Source organism: Apteryx mantelli, chromosome 2 (genome assembly GCF_036417845.1).
Source record: "Apteryx mantelli isolate bAptMan1 chromosome 2, bAptMan1.hap1, whole genome shotgun sequence".
In the NCBI taxonomy this organism is placed as follows: Eukaryota; Metazoa; Chordata; class Aves; order Apterygiformes; family Apterygidae; genus Apteryx; species Apteryx mantelli.
The window spans coordinates 73902475-73925976 of NC_089979.1; the positions used below are offsets into that span (position 1 = coordinate 73902475).

Here is a 23502-nt window from a genome sequence, read left to right on the forward strand (position 1 = left end):
GTTCTCTCTGCTATAGGGTCCATACAATCTTACCTCAAGAGCTGATCTCACTGATAAAAAAAAACTTGCTTATATAAGCAAGTCATTCAGGTTAATTTACATGTTTTTGCAGGTCACCATCCTAAATACTGATTAACAGAGTCTTAACTGAACAGAAGAACAAACACATTGAACCACAGGAATTATTCTGTAAAAGTTTTTAGGCAATAAAGATGTGAGAATGATTTCTCTAGAATATTAAGGTCAGAACATAATCTTAAGCTTTTTTAAGGTATACAGCTTAAGACTTCATTCAGTTACCTTTTATACAGTAAGACAGTTTCCATTTTTATGAGTATCTCTGTATAGAACTTAGAGTACTGATCAGCTTTTTGTTTGTTTGTTTGTTTTTAATTCAATAGCATCAGAATAAGCACCATTTTATTTACCTTTAAGTATTGTCTTGCAGCCTTCCCCCCAAGTGCAGAAAGAACTGGAATGTATCAGCTGCGACCAGACTGTCATGTGTTACCAGAGAAACAGCTTCAGATGTTTCTTCTCAGTTGAGGACTATACTTAGTCATAGTTAAGAGATTTAAACAAAGTATTTGAAGGATGCTAAGTTCATTTACATTCCATCAGTGCAATTCTAAAGCTGCTGTTAATACATACATACAATGAATAGATGCACACTATCCCATTGTAACAGTTCTCATTAGAATTTTTACTACAAAAAATGTTTGTGTGTGAAAACCACTAATCTTAAAAGCACTTCCTGACCCACATAATTAAAACTGAATGATATATTTACATAAAAATCACAAGGCAGTTACATTATTTGTAGAATATCCAGCTGAAAATCCAACAGCGCTTGACAAGTAACTTGCTGCTTTTAAGGAGGACTTGGAACCTGTTAATGTTTTTAAATGCAATTTAGAAAGTGCTTTTTTTCTCTCCCTTCTGAACTATTTTAGTATTAAATAAATAAATAATCACAGAAGACATAAAACCATACCTTGGTGCAAGGACATGCATTTCAACAAAAACGCCTCAGAGGCAGAAAAGCCTGATGAATTAGACTTGAATAGTTTCCTTCAGATGAGATAAAGACAACATCCTTGTTTCTGAATAATTTTTCACTATAAATGTAGGCAAGTGTTAAATCATCAAAATTGATTTACATTTTTTGTGAAAGACATTTATTGAATACAAAAAACCTTATTACATCCAGCCTTATTATAAATGATTACACTCAAAGAAATTAGAGAAGTATGTGAAGATTAATAGTCTGACTGGCTGAACATTTTCAGAATTTAAATCACTTATGAACTCTGATTTCTCAAATGTACAATAATAAAATTTAAAAAAATATGCTTTGTCTTTCTAGCAATACTAGTCAGAGGGATTCATTGCTCATGGCATTAATAGCAGCCCACACTTTGGCATCTGTTAGCAGTTCATAATTTTAAGTGTAGGACGTCCCATATTAGCAATAAGGCGTATGGAGAACAGAAACGTAAATGAGAACAAAACTTTATATGAAGTGTTCATTTTGATCCAAAAAGCTGTGGGCCAAAGTTCAAGACTGCAGACTTAAAGTACCATCGCCCAGGTTGAGGCACCATGGTTCAGAAGAGCGTTCCCATAAAAAGTAGAGCTTAGTCACACCCTTCAGCGCTGCCTGATTTGGAGGCCCCAGTATGGACTTCCAAAGCTATCGAGCTTCCCAGCTGTACATCTTGGACACGCACTTCTGAGAAGTTCGTTCATCAAGTCATGACAATGAAATATAGGATTTTTCAAAGTGAAATTTGAAATTTTTCCTATACCTTTAGAGGAGTTTTATTTACTAGGTCAAGCCATTGAAACAAACGCATCTGCAGTCTTTTGTACAAAGTTTAACACTGAAAAGCTTAAGTATAAAACTACAGTTTAGTTTCTATACAAGGTAAGATGGGACAAACAAGTAGTAAAACCTCAACTCTTCTGTATAGTCTTCATGAGACTTCTGCATCCCACTTTTCATCACAGCCTTACTGCTGAACACCGACATTTCATGTCATAAATCCTCTAAGATAACAAGATTAAAAAAAATGATTTGCACAAAAGAAATCTGAAATAACTTTATATACACAAAAAGCCTTTTAAAAGTACAAAAATAACATCTATATGCGAATTAGCTACCATGCTTTGACAGTTCTCACAGTGCCTACACATGCAAGACAGTAATCTAGATTTAGAATAATTCTGCATCTGTAGGATGTATCAGAATATAAAAGACATTAACATGTGACTAACTCTTGTTATTTTCAGAATGGATATGTATTCAAAATATTTTTTATAACCAATACTGCAATATTCCAGTCTCTGCATGTTTATGTGCAGATAAGCAGTTTTCATCCTATTTGATTTTAAAATCTCTTTCTGCAAGCTAGTAACGCACACTAAAAGCTATGATGGGTCTAGTGAATATGGTTATACAAAGCAATTCAAAATGTACAAAAACTATAAAAAAGGAAACATTTATTGCCATGCACAAAATTTGAGTATGTTGAACTAAAAACTGCATCAAATGCAGTTTTTGTTTGTTTTTAAAAGATACACAAAGCAATTTACATCACCACTCTTGACATTATATCAGCAGAATCAGTTCTGACTAAATACCACAAGGGTAAGAACATTCCTTTTGCTGGTGCCTATCAGATCTTCAAATCCATGGGAACATAAAATCAGGAATCTTCATTTCCCACAGTCAAATCAGATCATGAAATCAACTGAAATGAGAATTATATTAGTTTTCTTCCTTCTGTCAATTCAATTACTTATAGCCTCTCCTTTAGCATCAGACTACCAAGAACACAACTATCAAGAATATGCATACTACTTTTGCTATCACAAAACAACAAAAACATCCCTGCAGCAGACAGACTGTACTCTTATTCCTCTGCTGATAATGACAGATGTATGTATGTATGTATGTACAGCACATAAACAGGCAGATAACCATGCATCATTTCAACATCTGCAAATGAAACTACAAGTAAGAAAGAAAAGTTAATAAAGTAACTTTACTAAATGACCTTCAGTTCCTCAGTTCCATTTCTAGTTTTGGGGCAAACAAAAATAATTGTATTTGAGATTTTTCCTGTAAGTTACCAACCACAGCCTGGACAATACCCCCTTTGTCACGAGTACATTGCGTCAGGCTTAATCTTCAGTGCAGCAAACTCAAAGGCAGCATAACAACTGGGGTATTAGGAGCATAAGGACAGGAGCACACACAGAGAAAGCCTCTGTCTATCTTTAGTCTCTTAGGCCTTCTCCCATTGCTAGAGGCTGCAGCTCTGCAGAGCTAATGTAACCACCTGCATTGTTACCTACATACGTATGTGGTCAGTGCATGGATTTCAGGGTCAACTTGCAGCTAAGGCTGTAATTAAAAAAGGCATAGCTTTCAGAGATAAAAATGTTAAATTCATTAAAAATTATGACAGCTTTCTAGTTCTGCTTACCAAAGAAACTCAGAAATAGTACCTACATACATGCTAAGAATAAATAAATAAATAAATAAATATTTATGGACCAGCTGTTTTGGGAAGGGGAACACAAAAATCCAGAGCCAGAATTCAGATTTATCAGAAGACTAAAGTTTAGGATACATCCAATACTACAAAGCAGGCTTTTAAAACTATTGTAACAGTATGCCATTTTTAAATAGGCTGAGAAAAATACAGAAAATATTCTAAATGATAAAGTCTTTACCTCTTTGACTGTTTTTTTAATGAAGTCTTTCCTGTCAGACAAATCATAACTAGGATAGGTTTCATACACCTAAAAAACAAGAGTAAAAGATAAAACCTCAAGTTACTTCCATTCAGTGTACTGCATGAATAAAAGGAGCTTAAATGAAATTAGGGCAGAAAGTGTTGTGGTGCTTCTAGTATTACCAGTCGCATAAAACAGCCTATATTAATTATGGAAGGTGACAAACATGTCCATGACCTTATTTTGACCACATAAGTATTTAACCACACACAGATTTTTTTTGTTTGGTCACATACTAAACTGGTACTATAAAGTTTTCACATCAAAAAGGGGAATGCCCAGCTTGCCATGTCAGTCAAATAATAATTTTACAATGTTTGCCTTACATGCTTTTTAAGGAGTCAGACACCACCTGCATTAGTGTGGGAAGCTAAACAAATACTATGCTCCAGAGCCTATTTATTTTTTAGTAATAAGTAAAATTGTGATTCTCCAGGTCAGTAATGTAAAAGTCAACATATTTGAGTGCTATTCTATAACTATTACTTGGATAACTGGGGAAAAAGAAACCAGATGCTAACAATGACAACCAATGTAAAAAAATTTATTTCAGTATACCAAATTTCAGGTTTCCAAAAAAGGACTGTGAACACAACATGTAAGATTTATACAGATTATAAACATACAGTTTTCTCATAAGAATAATGTCTAGTGTTATTTTCTCAAGATTATTTTCCTGGTGTTTCCAAGAAGTTAACATATGAGTTAACTGACTGTAAAAAAATGTCAAGGTAATAGTATCATTGTGTTTGATAACTCTTTCCCATTTTTCTGGCCACATGGTTCTGATCCCTTTCTGGGCCTGTCCTGGCATTCAATGGATTCTTTGCTGAACTGATCCAACTCACTAACTCAACCGAGAACTATTCATTTCTTGCTAGTAGATGAGAGTTGAAAGGACTTGCGAAGAGGCTATAAGAATGACAGCAAGGTGAGCAGGAGAAATGTGCATCAGAGAGCAGCACACAGACCTCCCCTTTTGGTAGGAGCAAGCTACTGCACTGGCTCAGTGTCTCAAATATTTTGACTTTAAGACATGGCAGCTGTTTTAGAGGTAATACTGCCACTTTCCACAGAACCAATTTTTCTTTGGAGACTCCCCTTCTAATGTTGAGCAGATTCAGTGTTGTATACATTAAGATTAGAACTCTCCTCCTTAAAACTGTTGGCAAGCAAATAAATCAGTGCAAAACTACTTTAGTTTCTGAAACATTGTGCAGAATGTAAGCCTCGATTTATGAAACAAGACAAAAGTCAGTTCATAAGCAACCAACTGCCTAGAAAGAGATACTACAAAGTCATGCTTACTTACCTCCTTGCAAATTTGTTTCATTGTGACTTCCTCCAAGTTTGCATTGGCCAACAACTTCTTGACAGTTTCCTTAAGCTCTTCATCTGTAGGTGGTTTCTTCAACTTTTTAATTAAAGGTTCATCATCTGAACTATCCTCAGACTCGCTCTCTAAATATGAGGAATAATCTGAATTGTAATAAAAGTTTTTAATTTTGCCTGCTTTCTTCCTCCAAAACAGAAGCCACCAGAATTTTCTCCAAACATCTGATTCAGACATTCTCCCTTAAAATGGATATCTTGCCAGAGCATCAATTTATAAACAAATGTAATGCTGTCAGTATAGCATTTATTTATGAATCTACATAGTTGCTGACCATTTTTCAGTTTACAAATCAACATGTACTCTAGAAAGTATGAGACTGATTAATTCAGTCTATCAGGCTAAAAAAAGGGCTTATTACAACAACTCTAAATTGAGGCATCATGGCCCTAAAAAGATGTATGTTTGTGCTTTTAAAAAGGAGTTTGGCTGTATTTCTTCTCCCCAGCAGTGCTGCCCATTAGGGTGTTGTAATTTCATGATGCTGTACAACAGAACATGCCATCAGAGATGTAATGACAACAAATGAAGACAATCACAAAAGAAGTGAAGTGAAAGGCATAGCAGTGAGGAGACACTCCTAAATTCTTTTTCAGCAGCAAAAAAAAAAAAAAAAAAAAAAAGACTGAATGACTCCAACATCCATTCAGTTCCTTTCTCCCCCTGCCCCAAACAAAAAAGATTCAGAGCAGAAACCTAATAATTTAGATAATGAGTCTACAGAAAGATCAGCTTAACATTCTGATTTTCATACCACAAATATATGCAAAACAGAAATGCAGTAGCATTGAAAAAGAAATTTTATCTGTGTTGTGGTGACAAAATAAGACACACACATATAGATTCAGCAACATTAGTACCGCCAGCAGCCAAACTGAAGATACACTGAGTTCAACACAGGCTAGTTTACTCTGCTTAGAGTAAGGTAAGGAGAGAAGTTTTGCATACTCCTATGCCTCAGAGTTTAACTGATCCTTTTGTTAATACTCTGAAACGATGTCTCTGCTATGGTACATATATGCTGGTGTTGACATTAAATGAACTATGACTGCAGAGGGGATAATGTTGCATGAATACTCCTACCACAGCAGTGACAGGGACATGGCTGTTATCTCATGCTGTCACAGAATTGTTTGGAAGGGGCCTCTGGAGATAATGTGGTCCAAGCGCCTGCTCAGAAGATGGCCAACGGAGAGCAGGTGGCTCAGGGCCCTGCCAAGCCGAGTTCTGAATGGCCCCAAGGGGGGGATGCCACAACTGCCCTGCGCCCCTCTTCCAGGGCAACCACCCTCATGGCGAACCTTTTTTTTTTTTGCCTAACACCGAGCTGGAATTTTCCTCGCAGCAACTTGTGCCCATTGCCTCCCATCCAATCTATCACTGTGCACCTCCAAAACGAGCCCGGCTCTGTCTGCCCCGTGCTCTCCCATTAGGTAGCTGCAGACAGCAGTAAGAGCTCCTCGTTGCCGTCTCTTCCTAAGGCTGAACAAGCCCAGCGCTCTCAGCCTCAGCCCCTGATCGTCTTGGTGGCCCCTCCACTGGACTTGTGCCCATGTGTCAATGTCTGTCTTGCACTGGGGAGCCCAAAGCTGGACATGGCCCTGCCCAGGCAGTCTCACCAGTGCTGAATAGTGCAGAAATAATCACTTCCCTCAACCTGCTGCCTACACTCTTGCTAAAACAGCCCAGAGTGCTGTTAGCATTCCTTGCCACAAGGGTACACTGCTGATGGGGGTTCAACTTACTGTCCATGAGAATCCCCCTCCATCCAGGTCCTCTTCTGCAAAGCTACTTCAAAACCAGTCTGTCCCCGCCTGCACTGCTACACTGCACACAGGTATTAAGGAACCGAATGTCCCATCTTTTGCATCCTCAGATATTAGGAAAACCAAGAGCAACAGGATGCATATAAAACCCATTTCTATGCTAACAAAAACACATCAATCTCCCGTACATAGACTACATTAATCTTATAATTAATCCAACATGCATAAGTCACTATGTAGGTACCACCATAAATTTACTAACATTCTTCCAGCAGAAGGAAGTACCAGGCTGATATATATGTGTATACCGAAACACAATGTGTATAAAAAAAAAAAAATGCGTGCACACCCACACCCACCCACCCACACTGTTTCTTTTTGGTTTTGTGTAATCTTTATGTCATTTATCACTGTTGCAAGGAAAGAAACCACAAGCAGCAAAACAGCAATTCAGCAAATTGTGTTTTACTTCACAGTTAAGTGGAAAAGCTTGCTTTCTAGTAAGCATCCAGGTTAAGCTATAAGACAGTGCGTGGTATAAAATTTAAAGCACTTACCTTTTCTAGAACTGTTCTGACTCTTTTTAGTAGTGCTGCTATCTGCCTTTTTGACATTAGCACCCTTCACAGCTTTCTTGGTTTTAGAAGGCATCTTTTTAGATTTTTCTCTTTTAGATGCTTTCCTAGGAGGCTGTAAAGAAAAATGGAAGATTAAAATGCTGTTTTCAACTTGAACAATCCATGCACCTCTTTTCAACAATGAAAACCACCTTTACTGTCAACACAAACTAAATCAACAAATTTAATTACGATGTTTTACTGATGATTTCAAGCTTTATATCATAGGTGGAATATGACAGCAAAGATGATTTCTGTATTCTTTTAAATTTCATATCGTCCTGCTGTATAGACTCTTAAGCTCAAACAGCTAGAACATTTTGATGATATTAGCAATTTGGTTGCACTACAACTTCCCATTCATAATTAGTCCTGAAGCTTGTAAGATTACTCCAAAGAAGTTCATTTAAAAAAAGAACACAATATGTTGGGTTAGATTACTTATCTTAATTTCTAGATGCTGTAACACTCGAAGACTATACACAGCTAATTCTTCTTGAACTAACTGAAAATAACTACATTAGCTAAACCATAATTTAGCCCATTATTGTGGCTAATAAACCCAAAAGATCACTGCATTAAGATAACATCAACAGAAGAAATTGGGAACATTAATAAATATGGTATACACATATCACCATACTGCATTTTTTGTGCAAATTAAATATACACACACAAAGTCTGAAAACTTCCCTCAGAGAAACAGACATGAAACTTTTATATTGACCAGGAGTAAATCATGCTTGGAAGAACGAACAATATGAAAAGAAACAAGTTAACTAACAGTAGTTACTAAATCAATAATCTTATTTGTATTTAAAATAGCAGTGTGATCAACTGAGCAAACAATATGACATCTAAACAAATTAAGATTAGCTCACATTACTCTTAACTGCTTCCCTCAGCTGCACCTGGTACAATTTATGAAATTAGAACTTAATGAACCAGAGTACATTTGCTTATATTGGCTTGCTCAGTTACAGTTGCACTTGTTCTGCAGTGCTAATTGAAGGATTAAGACCTTCACTGTTGAAATTCAGAGAATATATTCAAGGATCATCCCATTTTTAAATAGACATGTTTAGTTTCTAACTTTTCAGCTTTCAAACTTCTGTTAGAGCCATCCGCTACAAAGTTAGAAATTTAACTTGGCATTACCTTTAAGCTTTTACAAAGTTATGCTCTCTCAACACACAAAACTAATTCAGATATTTTTGGCTTCCAGATAAACAAACAACCAAGCTTTTTAAAATTATTTTTAAAAAAATATACAAGAGCTTCAATCAAGAGAAACACATAACTCTGAGGACAGTCTATTCCAGCCACTCCATGCCCACAATTCCAACAGGCCTGGGACAGCAAAGCAGATAAGCTGCCTGCCACCTGCACTATGCTACGGGATGTCAGAAGCCTGATTTTTTTTTTTTTTTTTTTAATGTTGCCATCTCAGAGTTCTACAAAGGCAAAAACTTTCCACTTCATCATTTCCTATATTTGAAATAATTTGACATATTAATGTTTTAATAATAATTCAGCTTTTAGTCTATGTAAGCCAGTTTCAATTTCCAAGAATGTCAGTGTATTCAGCTATTGCCTGACAGGCATATCTAACTCCTACCTCTTGCAAAAAGTAAAAAAAAACCCCAACCCCCCAGAACAGTTAGGTAAGTGGGGTTTACCCCCCCCCTCTTTTTTAAACAGAAAACCGAATTCTTAAAAAAACTTTCTAAAGACAACTCCTGCTTCTGAAAGCCAGCCTTTCCTTACAGCAGAAACATTGTACCAGTGAAGGGACAAACAAATCTAAAATTAACTTTTAGTATTTCAGCCCTCTTTCAACTCACCATTGGCGGGGGAAACAAACTAAGAATTCAGTTCGTTTTATGGAGACTTGGAGAACTTCCTTGAATTCACCTTTTTGACAGGTGTCTATTTTATGCAAAAAATGCATAATGCAAAATGCAAAATGGCAGTGTTTGCATAAACAATGAAATTTGCATGAATTTGCTTTCCAACAGAAATTTGTTACTACTAGCTCAGACTATTTACTTAATAGCCTGTCACACTTCCACTGCAACAGATGGAATATAACCCAAGTAAATAACGGTCATTTTACAGCCAAAATTTCTGTAGCTTACATAAAGCACTTCCCTTGACACCAGTTCACTAATTGCTGTTTGTCACAGGGCTCCAATTAAGGCTACAAGGCAGTCCCATCTAAATCAAAATACGGGGTAAGATGGAGCCTGTAGCTCTTTCATTTCTTCTTTTCAGGCTTCAGATGCATGGACATACCAGTGTTGCCTGTACAGTTGTACTGGCACTCCATGTTTTGTGTACATTCTGTGAATAAGTACAGTATTGTAGAGGAATGCACAAGGAAAGGTATTTTGGATTTAAAAAAAAAAGTTCATTTCATTTCCCCCTTATCTAATCAAATCCTACTCAAAAAAAGACACCGGGAATTTCTAAGAAGATTATATACATAAAATTATCACAAATGATAAGAAATGCGATGGATTACTTTTGAAATCTTGGCAGTTCAGTGACATTTGGTAAGCGGTTTTATAAGGTGCACATATATACTGAAAATCAGAACCTTTGCCTCTTATGTTATTGATCCTCTAATTTCAATACACTAAGAGCCTAAGATAATCTCTTAGAAATTGAAGATGTCCTCTCTTTTCAACATTCTTTCAAACCATTCATTCAGTTAAATATCATTTGTCTCCCAACTTTGTGTTCCAAGAATTATCAATCAATAACTACCATATAGTTACAAACTACAGAAAAATGTTTTTAGCTGTATGTTGAAAAAAAAAAAAAAAAAATGCTTACCTCCTCTTCACTTTCCTTTTCTTCTGAAGAGTCATCCTTTTCCTTCTTTTCATCTTCCTCACTGCTAGATTCATCTGACAAGATCTCTGGACATTTGGTGCGTTTTGCTTTTCTTGTTGTTCCGGTGCTACTGCGTTCTTTTTTGCCACCTTTGCTTGGTGTTTTTTTGGACTTCGGCAATGGCTGAAAAACAGGAATGTGTGTTTTCAAGTAAGAACACAAAAGTGAATTTAAAAAACATAAATCAAATCATGTGAAAGAATAATAAAAAAGATGAATGCCTCCAAGTCTTCATGGCAAAAATCAGAATAATCGTATCTACTATATTTAGGCCATAACATATTGTGGTAAGCAGAAATTCATAGGACAGACAGAAGAGACTAAAACGAAATTTCAAGTTCAATTCTAAGCTATGCACTCCTCTAGTCCCCATAACCCAACAGATTTTCCAAGGCTGGGAGTTAGGGTAGGGAGGCAAGAAAGAACCATCCAAAAAGAACCATCTATCTACCTCTGTTGCCTCAACCCATGAAAGCAAGCTTTCCGTCCTGGCAACACATTAGCTGACAAGTCTTCAGAAGACTTACAGGCAGGAATTCTGCTATGTATTATGCAAAACTGCATTTTGTTATTGCTCATTACCAGTGTCCTAAATGCAGCATGCAGACCTTTTGTTCCTATTACTTACCAAATTTCCTGGAAATAAGTTTAGTTCGCTGAACAGCAGTCTGAGTATTTAAGTATTGCTTTTAGATTAAGAAGTTGATGATCCCAGGACATTATTAATATAGTTACGTAATCTGTGCATCTGGATCTACTGCACTAGCATACACTAAAGAAAGTAAATTTTTCCAGCCTTGTAACAAATTCCATTCTGTGATGACTATATGCAATCACATACGCTTGTTAACTTACAGCATGCCTACACATATCTGAAAGCTTTTTTTCCTGTACCTTCATGTTTTATTTCCTTGTTCTAACACCTTTCTTTCCTGCTCACGTAGTATGTCTAGTCTCCTCCATTTACCCACAAAGCAGAAGATACTTTTACCTCTAATTAGCTTCATGTATTGATTACATATGTTTTTGTGTACCAAGAGTGTACCATGGGTGCTCTTACAAGTAAGCATACAGTTTCTATCAAAGTCCTCATCCTTAAGAGATACAGCAAGCTACAGCAGGTCCCACTAACAATGCCTGTTACTCTCTTTCAAGAGCTGCTCTCCTTCAAGAAGCCACTGCTAATTTGGTAGGTTAGTAATTGTATCATCACTGGTAAACAAAACAGTAATAAGGAATACAGACAGTAGTGTTTCCCACCAGAATAGAGATATAAAAATGAACATAACTTGCATCTCACCTTGCCTGAAGACTTTGGGTGCATTAAAAAGTTTAAGATTCTGGTTACCAGTTCACTGTTAACTCCTGATCTCTCCAAATCAAGAACTTCACAGATACTTTTCAACATTGCATTTCTAAACCTGGAGGAGAAGGAAGAAAAAGATTCAGTATCACATCATAAACAATACGTGGAAGCTGCTGATGCTTGATTTGCGTCTGAATCCTGACAACAGATGTGCATATATACACTTAAGTATACATACAACTGGGAAAGCAGTTAAGCACAGAAGAATCACCACATTACATAAAATGAAATAAAAAAAAAAAAAATTAAAAAACCCCATCTGTATAATGTAGGATACTAAAAAAAGGTCTTCTTAAAAAAATCTTCCCCAAAGCCTCTCTCTTCAGTTATCACATTGGAAAAGATCAATCCTGGAAAATAAATCCAGTGAATGCAAGACTTGAACTCTAAGGAGGGGGTGGGAAGCGGAGGAAGGTCTCCCTTTATTTTCTCTGGCTCCTTCCCCCTTTATGTAAGTCAGCTAAAGATAGAGGGTTAAGAGAAAAACTCAAACATCCAGCCCCTCTATTCCAACCAGATCTTGAATCAGTTGTCCCACTTTATCACCAGAATTGAATAAAGTGGAAAGAAAGGCAAGTGCTATAAAGTTATGACATCAGAATGCAAGTTTAGTGAGCTTTCCAAAAAGCTACTTCATCTACCTTTTTCTCATTTTAAATGTCTACACTTTCCTTTTCACTTATTTTATACAATGCTGCCTGAAAGGTAGACTTCATTTTCTTATTATTTTTCATTAGTTTCATTGCTATTTCTGGCAATCAAAGCCAAAGGAAACCTATTTTTCATTGTCTATTAAAAAAAAAAACAATGTAACTTTTCTGTGGTGGTCTACAACTTCTCTAAAGCAGGATTTAATTTCAGACTAACCCTTTAAAGTCACATATCTTTTAAAGGGACAGAACAACTTTGTTTTCACATGTTTTAGGGCATGGGAACAGGAGATTTTAATTGGTTTGGTGCCTCTCCCCCCTTCAAAATATAGTTCATCCACCATCCTTTCAACAAAATCAAATCCTTCAATCATTTTTCTAGACAAGGTGATAAAGGAAAAAAAAAAATGCAGAAACATATCAATGCTGAGAGCATTCCTGCTTCTCTTTTGGGGATACAGTGAATGCTTGTAAGGTGTTCCTATAGAATCAAACAAGTCAGACTCTTACATTTTAAACATAATAGACTATAAACCTAATACCACTTAAAATGTTAACAGATTTAAAGACTGCATAGCATCAAAATTTGTTTTTGACTTGTAAGAAGTTATATATTGAATTCAGAGTTCTATGGTCCTATCCCTGCTTTTACTAAAATTCCTTATGACTTGTGTTACATATGGCATTTGTCCATGACTGCATTTGTCCTTGTATTTTAACTTAGGTTAGAAATAATATTGGCTAAGAATCCTTCCAAATCCTTTCACATTTTTAATGCTTTGAAGACACGTCTCTGGATAACAGCAAACATAATATACAGCTAGGTATTAAAATGCAGTTCCAGAGAGGAACAAACAAGTGCTCACACAGTTTTGGAATAAGTAACTTCCATACCAAGTAGGTTTGACTTACAAAACAAGAACTCCTTTAATCCACACAGCAACCTCAACCTTCACTTTTTTTAATTTATAGACTGAACTGTAAGATTCTGTAAATGAAATTTTGTCCTTAGTTTATCTTGTTCAATGCTGTTCAAACAGGATGACACACAGTTGTACAGTGGGCAGAATTCAACCATGCAGTCAGAAAACATTAACCATCCAATCAGCAGTGTTTCATATATAGCTATAAACAGCAGCAAAGGTTACAATAACACAAGCAGACAGGACTCAGCAACTTGATCAAAAAAACTGACACTGCAACCAGTTTCCAAAATACAGAAGTTTTGCTGAAGATCAAAAGGTAACAAACTTAATTAGGTGTTCTTTCATACAGGTCATATGACAAAACATGCAAAAATACATTATTTTGTGATATTGCGTGACCTGCTGCAGAAAAAAGGAAACATTATCCAACCAACAACCAATGGGAAAGAGCCAAAACTGCCATCCTAACACAGAGTTTGTCTTGTAGGCTTGTGGATATTTGATAAGTACTAATCCTAGAAACCTGCATATTCAAGGAAGCAAGATTTGCAAATTCCAGATTCTGAAAGCATTCCCATTATCAACCAGGTAAAGTCTATTAGCTTTTTCATTTGTCACAACTACACGGGCTTATGTTTTTAAACTTTCAGTCCACTCACAACCAAGTTGCAGCAACTCTTTTTACAGAGAAGCAGCCTATTTGGTGAAACAATACAGAAATTAATATTTGTTACACTAGTTCCTATAGTTCAATATATTTACTTGAAAGCAATTCCAGAAATAAGACCATATATTTAAAATACAATAAAAAAAATTGATTTTGATTCTGAAAGAGGAAGTTTCTGAGGCACAGAAGGGTGAAGACGATGCACCAAGAACTGACTGTTGATGCATTCACAATGCTATGCTTGCCCTGAGGAGATAAGGTTGTCTCTCACTTGGCAGAAGAATCTACTAATCCTCATGCAATAATGAGACCAGACAGGAGGCTAGTGGAGGCCAACAATACCTAAAATCTGTAGGACTTGTGAAGAAAATGTTCAGAATTTAGCTATTTTTAATACATTTTAAATCATCTTAAAAATCAGTTTATGTGATTAAACTGAACTCAGGAATAGATCATAGAAATCTAGGAAACAGCCACCTAGCCAAAAAGTTTAGATTTGTCTGAAGAAAACTTTTGAAAATAACAGTGTATATAAATGAGTCAAAATATATTAAGTAGTAATAGAGACCATTACTTCTTTAACATTTCTTCCTTTTTTTTATATTGGTCACTTCCTTTTTCAAATGGAAACCCGCTGAACTGACCCACATTCTTCTTTAGGGAAGCAATCTGGAACAGAGCACACAAATTACTTTCCATTGCAAGTAGTTTAAAAGATTTCATTCAATTCAAACAATTATGTTTGTTCAACTTATCTTTTCACACAAGAAAACTAATCTAACACCAACTTTCTGTTGACCAAAAGTTATATCATATTCAAAAAATAACTTATACGGATTATGCCTTTATCTATCTCATGACAGCTTGACTGTAACAACTAAGTTCTTGTGATCCTGATTATTTTAATTCCTTACAAGAACTTACCAGGTAAATTCACCTGCCAGTTAGAACTTGTTTAGAACATAACCATGTAATTATTTATAGATTTGAACTACTGAGATCACATGAAGCCTGCTGCACGCTTTGTATAATATAATTTGCTACAGAACAGCATACTTTAATTTTACTACATAATCTGCTAGAGCAGATTTGCTTTATTTACTTTTTAAAGTCTTACACAGGACCATGGTTGTACTTTTGAACCTTTTCTTTAGTGTGATCAATTTTTGCATTTACACACCACCCAATTTACAAGTTCTAACATTATACCTGCATTCAGAACAGAATTGGACTTTCATTGCGACAGCCCTTATTAATGGGAAAACTGCTTCCATCAAAACCCCAAATAATCAGAATTCTTTGTTTTCCTTCTCCCTCCTCTTACTAAAAAAGTTAAGAAACAAAATCATATATTTCTCAGATATTTTTTCAAATTATTCCTGATAATGTCAAAATCACTTTCAATAGTTTCACAGATTTTTGTTTCTGATGTTTCTCCATTACTTTACAATTTTACCAAAGCTAGGCTCCTTTTCCCAAGAGAATTATTTTTGTTCAGCACCTAAAGAAAATTTACAGATGGTATTGGTACATTTTACTAAAAATGTTAATTATGTTCCAAAGCACATATAGAATGTGCATAGAAGACACCACCAAACCTTCACTGCACTACACAGCATTCTGAACTACCTGCAATTCTGATTAAATATAATTTAAGATGAAGCCATATTGATATATTTCCAAGCAGAATACCTTTTGAGCAAATAAATATACTTTATCTTTGTTTTTTTTGGTCAGAGGCATGGTTTTCACAAAAATAATGAAAATACAGTCAAAACTCAACATATCCAATTATTAGAGCATTTTTTTTTAGGACTAGGAACATTCTTCTGAATATTACTCAAAGCAGAGATAAATAACTTCAAGGTTAAAAGGAGGTCTGCAAAATACTGACTCTGGTCAACCAGTGATAGGGCATACTGTGTTTTAGGTTAGAACACAGGTGCTACTGTAAAATGAGTTTAGAAACAGAACACGTATCTGAGAGAGAAACTTTCCATGATAAAAAAACTGAAAAAGCTGCATACCTGGAAAAAATACCTTTAAGTGAGAGAATTCTATCTCAGTCACTTCAAGAGATGATGCTACTTGATATCTGAGCAAGAGGTCCTGCAGGTATACCAGGCCTCTGCAGGAAACAAGGAGATTGTCCAAAGAGCATACCAAGGGCAAAGATTTGTAATCAAGCACCTAAGATAGCAGGATGCTTGTGAGCCCCCAAAAAGCATGAAAAATGTTGCTCTGATAATGTGGACTGTCTGTGTATATGATAGGAAAGTACTTGTACTTCACTAGCACTAGGTACAGGAAGACTAAAGTAGACTGATTTGTCTTAAGAAGTGAGGTAAACTACGTAACTAGTATGAACCAGGTAATTGAAGGGGAGTTTGGTAGACCTTTGGGAAAACAGAACCTTGCAAGGCCACCTGTACCTAGGTAACCATATCAATAATACCATGTAAGGCAGAGATTGTCCAGGTAATGATATCAGAAACACCAAATTTTGAACAGTAGGAGCGTGGACACCTGTGGAAAGTAGCAAAGCTGACCTAAGGACTCAAACCCGGTAGGACACCGAAGCAATCCCCTTGAACAACTGGCTAGACTCTCCAACAAGCCTACATCCAAAAAACTAAGTGTGGGAGAATAAAGCAAAGGGGCATGGAATTGCACCCAGATACTAACTGGTGCAGGAGGGAAGGGTGACAAGTTGCATGTCAATAGCAATTATGTGTAATCAATAAGATTCAAAAGTGATAAATAGTGGTTTCATAATTATGTGCAAAATTATATAACTGTAAATTGGTAATAGCAGTGTGTCTATTAGTTGATTTGGTTACTGTTAGTAATTGATTTAGTAATCAATAACATTAATAATCGAGATATTAGTTTCTTAGTAATGTGTTGCTTAGTCAAGAAACAGTCTCTTAAATCAGTTATGTCTCAGGTCTGCAATCTAAAGAGGGAGAGGGGGACCCTGAGGCAACAGTAACCCAGTACCTTCAAATGAAGAGGGTACGAAAAAGAAAAAAAACCCACCAAAACTAATCATGGTAGAAGCCACTGAAAGAAATCACACATTCAGTATCTTACCTTAAAATTGATACTGAAAGTATCCCCAGTGAAGCATTTCAACCAAAAGTGTTACTGGTCTCAAAGGGCAAATGGATGCAGCTTGATGTTTTCCACTATAAAGCTAGTTTAACTAGAAAGTGAAATGGTTCTGTCATTCTACCTTTCTTAAAGAAATGTCACTGTAGAACTATCCAGAAATTTGCAAACCTCTGCATGCTTTGAGTGAGAAATTCTCTAGTCTGGTTTATCGCCACACTGACTAAACATCATAATTCACAAAAATAAGTTTTAATTAGTATATGCAGTTCTCCCTTTTCTGACTACTTGAGAGAGCAGATCTTTGCTTTGCCATTTAAACAATGACTGCATTTTTGACAGTGGTTTGAGACATTATAACTAGCATGCATCCGTACTAGTACTATTTAGTCCCTGGTTTCTGTGCCAGCTGATTTTAAGCTTCAAAAAATACAGAGAGCTTCAAAAAGAAATCCTGCAAGTATGGTAAGTGTATTGAAATGGCAAACTTTAATCTCTATATCCACTTCACCCCTATTAGCAAGGAAAGTGGGTCATATTTACTCTGAAATCTAAGGCATCATCACTGGTATATAAAAAGTTCCAAGAAAGATTTACTATCATGTTTTCTTTGAGGTTCATCCCTGGATATAAAAGAGAGCATAAGAGTTTTAAACTATCTAATACTTCAATTCAGTCTCATTTAAGATAAATATGAGGAAATCATTATTCAAGTTTATAGTCTTACTTCTATTGCTCTGTGCAAAGGGAAGGGGAAATTGACTTGGTAAATAGCAGTGTAGTAAAACCCACTAATACAGGTATTAAACATAAAAGAAACTGAAGAATACAGAAGAAGTTATGTTGAACAAAAATAACTGTACTTCAAGTATTTTAATTACAATCTGCATGTCAGCAATTTTTAGCATGTGGCCCATAAATTATTTCCAACTGATCCACATAAGGTAAACCAATCTTGGAAAAAAAAAAATCTATATTCAAACAGGTTTATAATTCAGTACACCTTTCCACAGGATTTTTAGAGAGGGACTAGTTTACAGGAGTTAGAAAAATTATGGGCTTAATTAACTGTTCCTGCAATATTCATTCATTTCCTATATAGCTTGCCATAAATGATGCTTTTAAGTAAATCAATCTATGTCTGTAGTTGTAAAAAACTATACTAGAAACATTTTCACTAATAGAACTAATAGAAATACAGGATTGATTTTAAGTTCTTACGGTGCCTGGCCTGTTGTAGAGCAGTTTGTGTAGGTTCCTAAGTTCATCTGTCTTCTTTTTACTCAAAAAGAACTGTATCCTTTCAATTTCACAGAGTTTTTGTCCTTTTCCTGAAAGAGTTAAAATCAGTTCTGTGATTCATCACATATTTACCTACGTCTTTACAACTTCAAATATCTATTGTTTTTTTAAAAAGCAAACATATTGTTTCAGCATAGCATCAGACATTATAATATATCAAATATTAAGCAGGTCTTTTCCTATCAATTAGGCATCTTGACCTTTTTTTCTACCTGAAACCACCTAGGCAAGGATACACAGACTTGGCATTTCTTTCAATTCTAGCTTCCCCTGCCTTTCTTAGTGGTGGCTAGATACTGAAGTTCCCACCCAAGGTAAGTTTAAACATTCTATAATTTCTATGTCTAAAAGGGTTTTGGTGTAATTATAATAGCCTTATATTTTAAAATATCCTATTACTCCATTAAGTTCAGTCTCACCTACAAAAAAATTAACAGTCTGATCATTTAAGAGGTTTCACCATTACTCACAACACTTAAAATTCCCATACAAGAGGACAAGCTTACCTGGTGTAATTGTAAAAGGTTCCTTTTGTAATGAGGACACCTGCATGGTCAGTCGGTCTACTTTCTTTTTCTCTCTTTTTCCTTCAACAATGAGACTCTTTTCTGCAAAAGACAGCTTCCTTAAACATCGTACTTTTCATGAGATGAATCGATTCCACCACAGTGATGGGTAACACAACTCTATCTTTTTAATGGCAACCCAAAAAAAGGGTAATGATATAATGAAGTACTATGATACTTTTAAACCTTTGGCTAAGAGGTCAAAGGGACTTCAAGGAGTTGTGTACTGGAATCTAAACCTTGACGACAGCTCTGTATCCAGCCTAACCTTGAAGAGAAGATCGGGTCTTTCCCAAAGGGAACTCCACCTCATCATGGAGGTTGCAGCACTACGCATTTTCAGAAACCCAACACAGTGGGACTGTACTAAACCACACAGGGCTGTGCAGCGCAGCACTTTACAGGGCACAACAAGACTAGTATCATACATAACACTAGAATATTATTCCCAATAATTCAGTTACCATTTAGCACTGGATACTTCTGATTTCTTTTCTATACACTGCACATCACTGTACCACACGCCAAGAGGAAAACTTCAAGGCTTCACAAAGCTAAACATTTCACAGTGAAATATTTGACCTCAAATCACACTTCACACTATCTTTAGTGCTAAACTGCTGGGCTATTCTGGCCTCAACAGCTGAAAGCAGATTCACAATCAGTATGAATGCAATTAAAACTGGACATGTATCTGCTGAAAACAGAGCAAAACATATTTGTGCATATACAACAAACAGTTTAACTACAATTATAAGCCTATTGGTCAAAATCTAATTCTGGTTACTCTATTGTCTCCCAAACTACACTATCTTTTTCTACTGTTTTTCCTGAAGACAAAACTCAGCTCCTTTAAGAAACCAAGGCCATCAGTGACTCAGTTTTCACTTTGCCATGCTGTAGCTCTATTTATACAGATGCTTTCATTTGCAAAATAGGTGCCTAGAAACTTCACTATGGAAAGAAACATTTTTGCATAGGGGTTTCTTATCAAATCCTGTATTCCTTGACTACCTTCTTAAATTACCTGCTGCAGCATAAAAGCTTCCTTGCTTGCTCCTCCTATGATATCAGGATTAACAACTCTGTTTCACGCAAAGATACTCCATGATTTTTATAGATAAAATTAGTCACATGGAAATACTTTTTCTATAATTAAGTTTTGGCACCCAGTAAAATAATTTACAGTAGTTAAGCAAATAAAGACATCTGTATTATTTCCTAAGCTATTTCACAGATTTTTTAAATTTCTCTCTTCTGCAAACATGGATCATTTCAATGTGTTATTAGCAAAAAAGGATTCTTTTTGGATATGCACTTTTATACAGCTAATTCAATATAGGACTCTGCCTCTTACAATCATCTAGGAGTTTACCCAACAAAAAACACCCTAGTGCAGGAACTCAGGATGCTGGCAATTCCTTCAGTCTTTCCTGAGGAACATCAGCATTGTGGTTTCTCATGCTAAGTCTGTTCTGTTAGAGTCTACTGGGAAGTGATTTATGATCTGTGAGACAGCTGTTCTGTGGACTCTCCTAAACAATAATTGTACAATTTTCTGTGATCACAGGAGACTGCACTCAATAAGCCTGGCATTTTTTTTAAAAGATAAATCATTCTGGGGAAACAAATGTACCCTTTTCTTCTTCCTCCTCCTCTTCCTCCTCTTCATCCTCATCACTTTCCTCAGCTTTGTTTTCAGTTTCACGTTCTTTCTCATCTGCTTTTTCAGATGACATTGTATCTTCTTTTGACGAAGCAACAGAAGACATGGTGTCTGGTTCTGTAAAAAGCAGTCAGGAAAACCATCAATAATATAATATTATATATAAGAAATACAGGAATTTTCCTTTCTAAAAAATCTCTTTGTATGCTAGAAGTCATGTCATAGTACTCCTGTTGTGATTGCTCACATGCTTTAAGCCACAAACAAGTATCTTACATACACAGAACAAATTTCTTCAACAGTTTTGTCATCCATTCTGCAACTAACCTGCTTGAAAATAGTTTAAGAGGTTATCAATTCTTTCCCATGCAATTAGTCTTAAAGCTTGCTTTGTGAAGTATTCAGAAACACTCAACCCTAAACCAACACTCTAAAAGCAACTGATATTGTATCTATTAAGAACTGTAACATATTGAAATACCACAATCTTAGTGCACCGTATTACAAACCAAGCAGTTATTTCTGATCATGGTTAACTAACTGTACATACAAGTTTCCTAATAAATTTAACAAGCTACATATTTACATAGGAAATAGAACAGAAAAAAAATTATGAGCATCTCATGGAAAAGTTAACACTGCTTTCTGAATAAAAACTGCTGTAAGACACCCTAGGGGTTGAAAATGCTTTTTGGTTTTAATCTGCAAGTCTACAAAAAACAAAAACAAAAAAACACACTTCATACTTAGCATATTTAAGAGGCGTCTTTTTTTAATATTTGAAGTAGTTTAAACGTTAACTTTAAAGTTAAAAAACTCATTTTGGTGAGGGCCATTTCCCTACTTTCCCTAATGACAGAGGGAATGCCTATCTAACACAGGAAAATAAGCATATCTGTTTATATTAAAATGACTGCAGCTTTTAAAACCTTTCACCATTTACACATGTGGAAGAAAATACAGCATGGGTTGTATAAACTGGGGGGGGGCATGATCACATGATTAACCATCTTGTTCCAATATTAAAGCCAATATATGTGCAGGAGTTCAGACTCAATAAACGACAATCAAATCAATTGCACGTATCCAAGACTAGCAGGTGTCAGAGAACAGCACACCAAATGGCAAAAAACATGAGTTACGTTACCAACAGCAAGAGGAAAAAGAATGTTTACTCTCCTTTGTTAAATCACTTTGGGGAAGAAAAAAAAAAACAAAAAACCAACAACCCTCTCCTTCAGGGTGTTACTGCCAGTATGTCAGTTTGACACAGGAAGAGTAATTCAACTTCTTCACGATACTGCTCTGTGAATTTTACTTTTTCACACAAGTGGAAGAGTAAGCAAAGTACTACTAACTGTAATCCCCTCCCCTGTCAATGAGGGCGGAGGAGAGAAGTAGGAGAGTAAGAGACTGTTGCCTTTTCAGCATCCAGGTCAGTGAAGGCCGACTTGCTTAGGGAAAAAACGCACAGGGATCCACCTTTAAAGAGATCCAAATCGGGAATATTTTCAGCCGCGGGAGAGGAGAAATAAGGACAGGATATCCCCGCGAGCCGCCCAGGAAAGGCTAGTCGCGCACAGCTGCACCTCTCAGACTCTCCCGGGACTGTTCAGACACGGGCTCGCCTCCACCCCTCGCCTCCCCTACCGGCGAGCCGAAGGCCGGGGAAAGCGATCGCGGCAGCTATTGCCCGGAAGAGCTGACGTTCAAGGCTAACGGGGGCAGCTGCCCTCCCGCTCCTCCCTCCCGCCTCCGCGGGGCAGGGCAGAGCAGAGCCGCCAGGAAACACCCCGGGGTGGGGGGGGACACACACAGCCCGCAGCCCCGAGACGGACTGGGGAGGGAGGTGGCCGGGGCAGGTGACAAGGGCGCCCAGCACGGGGCGGCCGCGTTTCGTCTCCCCTCGCCGCCTCCTCGGGTGCCCGGCCCGGCCGCGGCGCGCCGCGAGGGGCGGGGAGAGGCGGGAGCGCCCCCTCCGGCGCCGCGATCGCCATGGCGGCGGGACCCACCTCAGCTCGAGCCCCGGCTTCTGGCTCCTTCCTCGGGCGCGGCCGCGGCACTAACGGCAGCCGGAGGCGACAGTTACCGGAGAGGGAAGACGGCGGGGGAGGGGGGGGCGGGGCTGGCTCGCGCCCTCGCGCGCGGACACACACCCCCGGGGCGCGCGCTCCGCGTCCCGCCGCCGCTCTCTCTCCCGGAATCAACAAGGTTTTCAAAATGGCGGGTTCTTGAAAGGGGAGAAGGAAGCGGGAAGGCGGCGGCCAATCAGCGCCCGCCGCCCCGGCGGCGTGGGGAGGGGGCAGCGAGCGAGGGAAGGGTGCGCGCGCAGGAAGGGGGGGCGCGGGGAGAGGAGGGGGGCGTGTGTGTGACCTGCGGCGGCCTGTGAGGGCCTCCGGTGTGACGTCAGAGCGCGAGAGCGCGCGCGCGCGCGGCAGGCGCGGGGTGGGGCGGCGTGGGCGGGGAGGGCAGTGTGCGCGCGCCCGCCCTGCCGCGGGGCTGATGGCTCCGCGGGGGGAGGGGCAGGGGGCGGTGCGTGCGGTGCCCCCGCCCCGCCCCGCCCCGCCCCTGCCCTCGTCCGCACTCCTCGCGTGTGCGCGAAGGGCTTGGCGGCTCCGCTTTACGGCAAGGGGCTTGTCTCCCTCCGGCTCGCTGGGCGCCTGTGAGACGTAGGGCAGCGCCCGCGGTGCTGGCGCGCGGGGCGGGGGGCGGCCAACGGAAGAAAGCGGCCGTTGGTAGGCGGCTAGCTCCGGAGTAGGAGCCGGGGCAG

At 37.9% G+C, this 23502-nt stretch overlaps 1 protein-coding gene across 2 annotated transcripts; it reads right to left on the bottom strand.

Annotated features, from left to right (window-relative positions):
- Positions 1-1155: 1155 nt before the first annotated feature.
- DEK (DEK proto-oncogene) lies at positions 1156-22951 on the bottom strand. Of its 2 annotated transcripts, XM_067290901.1 has the most exons (12): positions 22745-22951; positions 22091-22214; positions 20703-20849; positions 19007-19108; positions 18420-18529; positions 14662-14756; positions 11779-11899; positions 10419-10601; positions 7521-7653; positions 5117-5265; positions 3742-3810; positions 1156-2753 (listed from the first exon to the last, which is right to left on the bottom strand). In XM_067290901.1, the coding sequence occupies exons 2-12, from the start codon at positions 22161-22163 to the stop codon at positions 2742-2744; spliced, it is 1194 nt and encodes a 397-aa protein (XP_067147002.1). In that variant the 5' UTR covers positions 22164-22214; positions 22745-22951; the 3' UTR covers positions 1156-2741. The 2 variants fall into 2 exon arrangements, with proteins under 2 accessions (XP_067147002.1, XP_067147003.1); XM_067290902.1 differs by lacking the exon at positions 22091-22214 and having other exon boundaries at positions 22745-22950.
- Positions 22952-23502: the final 551 nt, after the last annotated feature.

Excerpts from the sequence above, each read along its gene's own strand:
- DEK (XM_067290901.1), bottom strand. The coding sequence starts at position 22,163 with ATGCTGAAAAGGCAACAGTCTCTTACTCTCCTACTTCTCTCCTCCGCC. Across the intron at positions 7,654-10,418 it reads AAAAGGAAAGTGAAGAGGAG|CCTCCTAGGAAAGCATCTAA; the intron begins GTAAGCATTTTT and ends TTTTCTTTACAG. Across the intron at positions 5,266-7,520 it reads TCAGAACAGTTCTAGAAAAG|AGAGCGAGTCTGAGGATAGT; the intron begins GTAAGTGCTTTA and ends CCTCATATTTAG.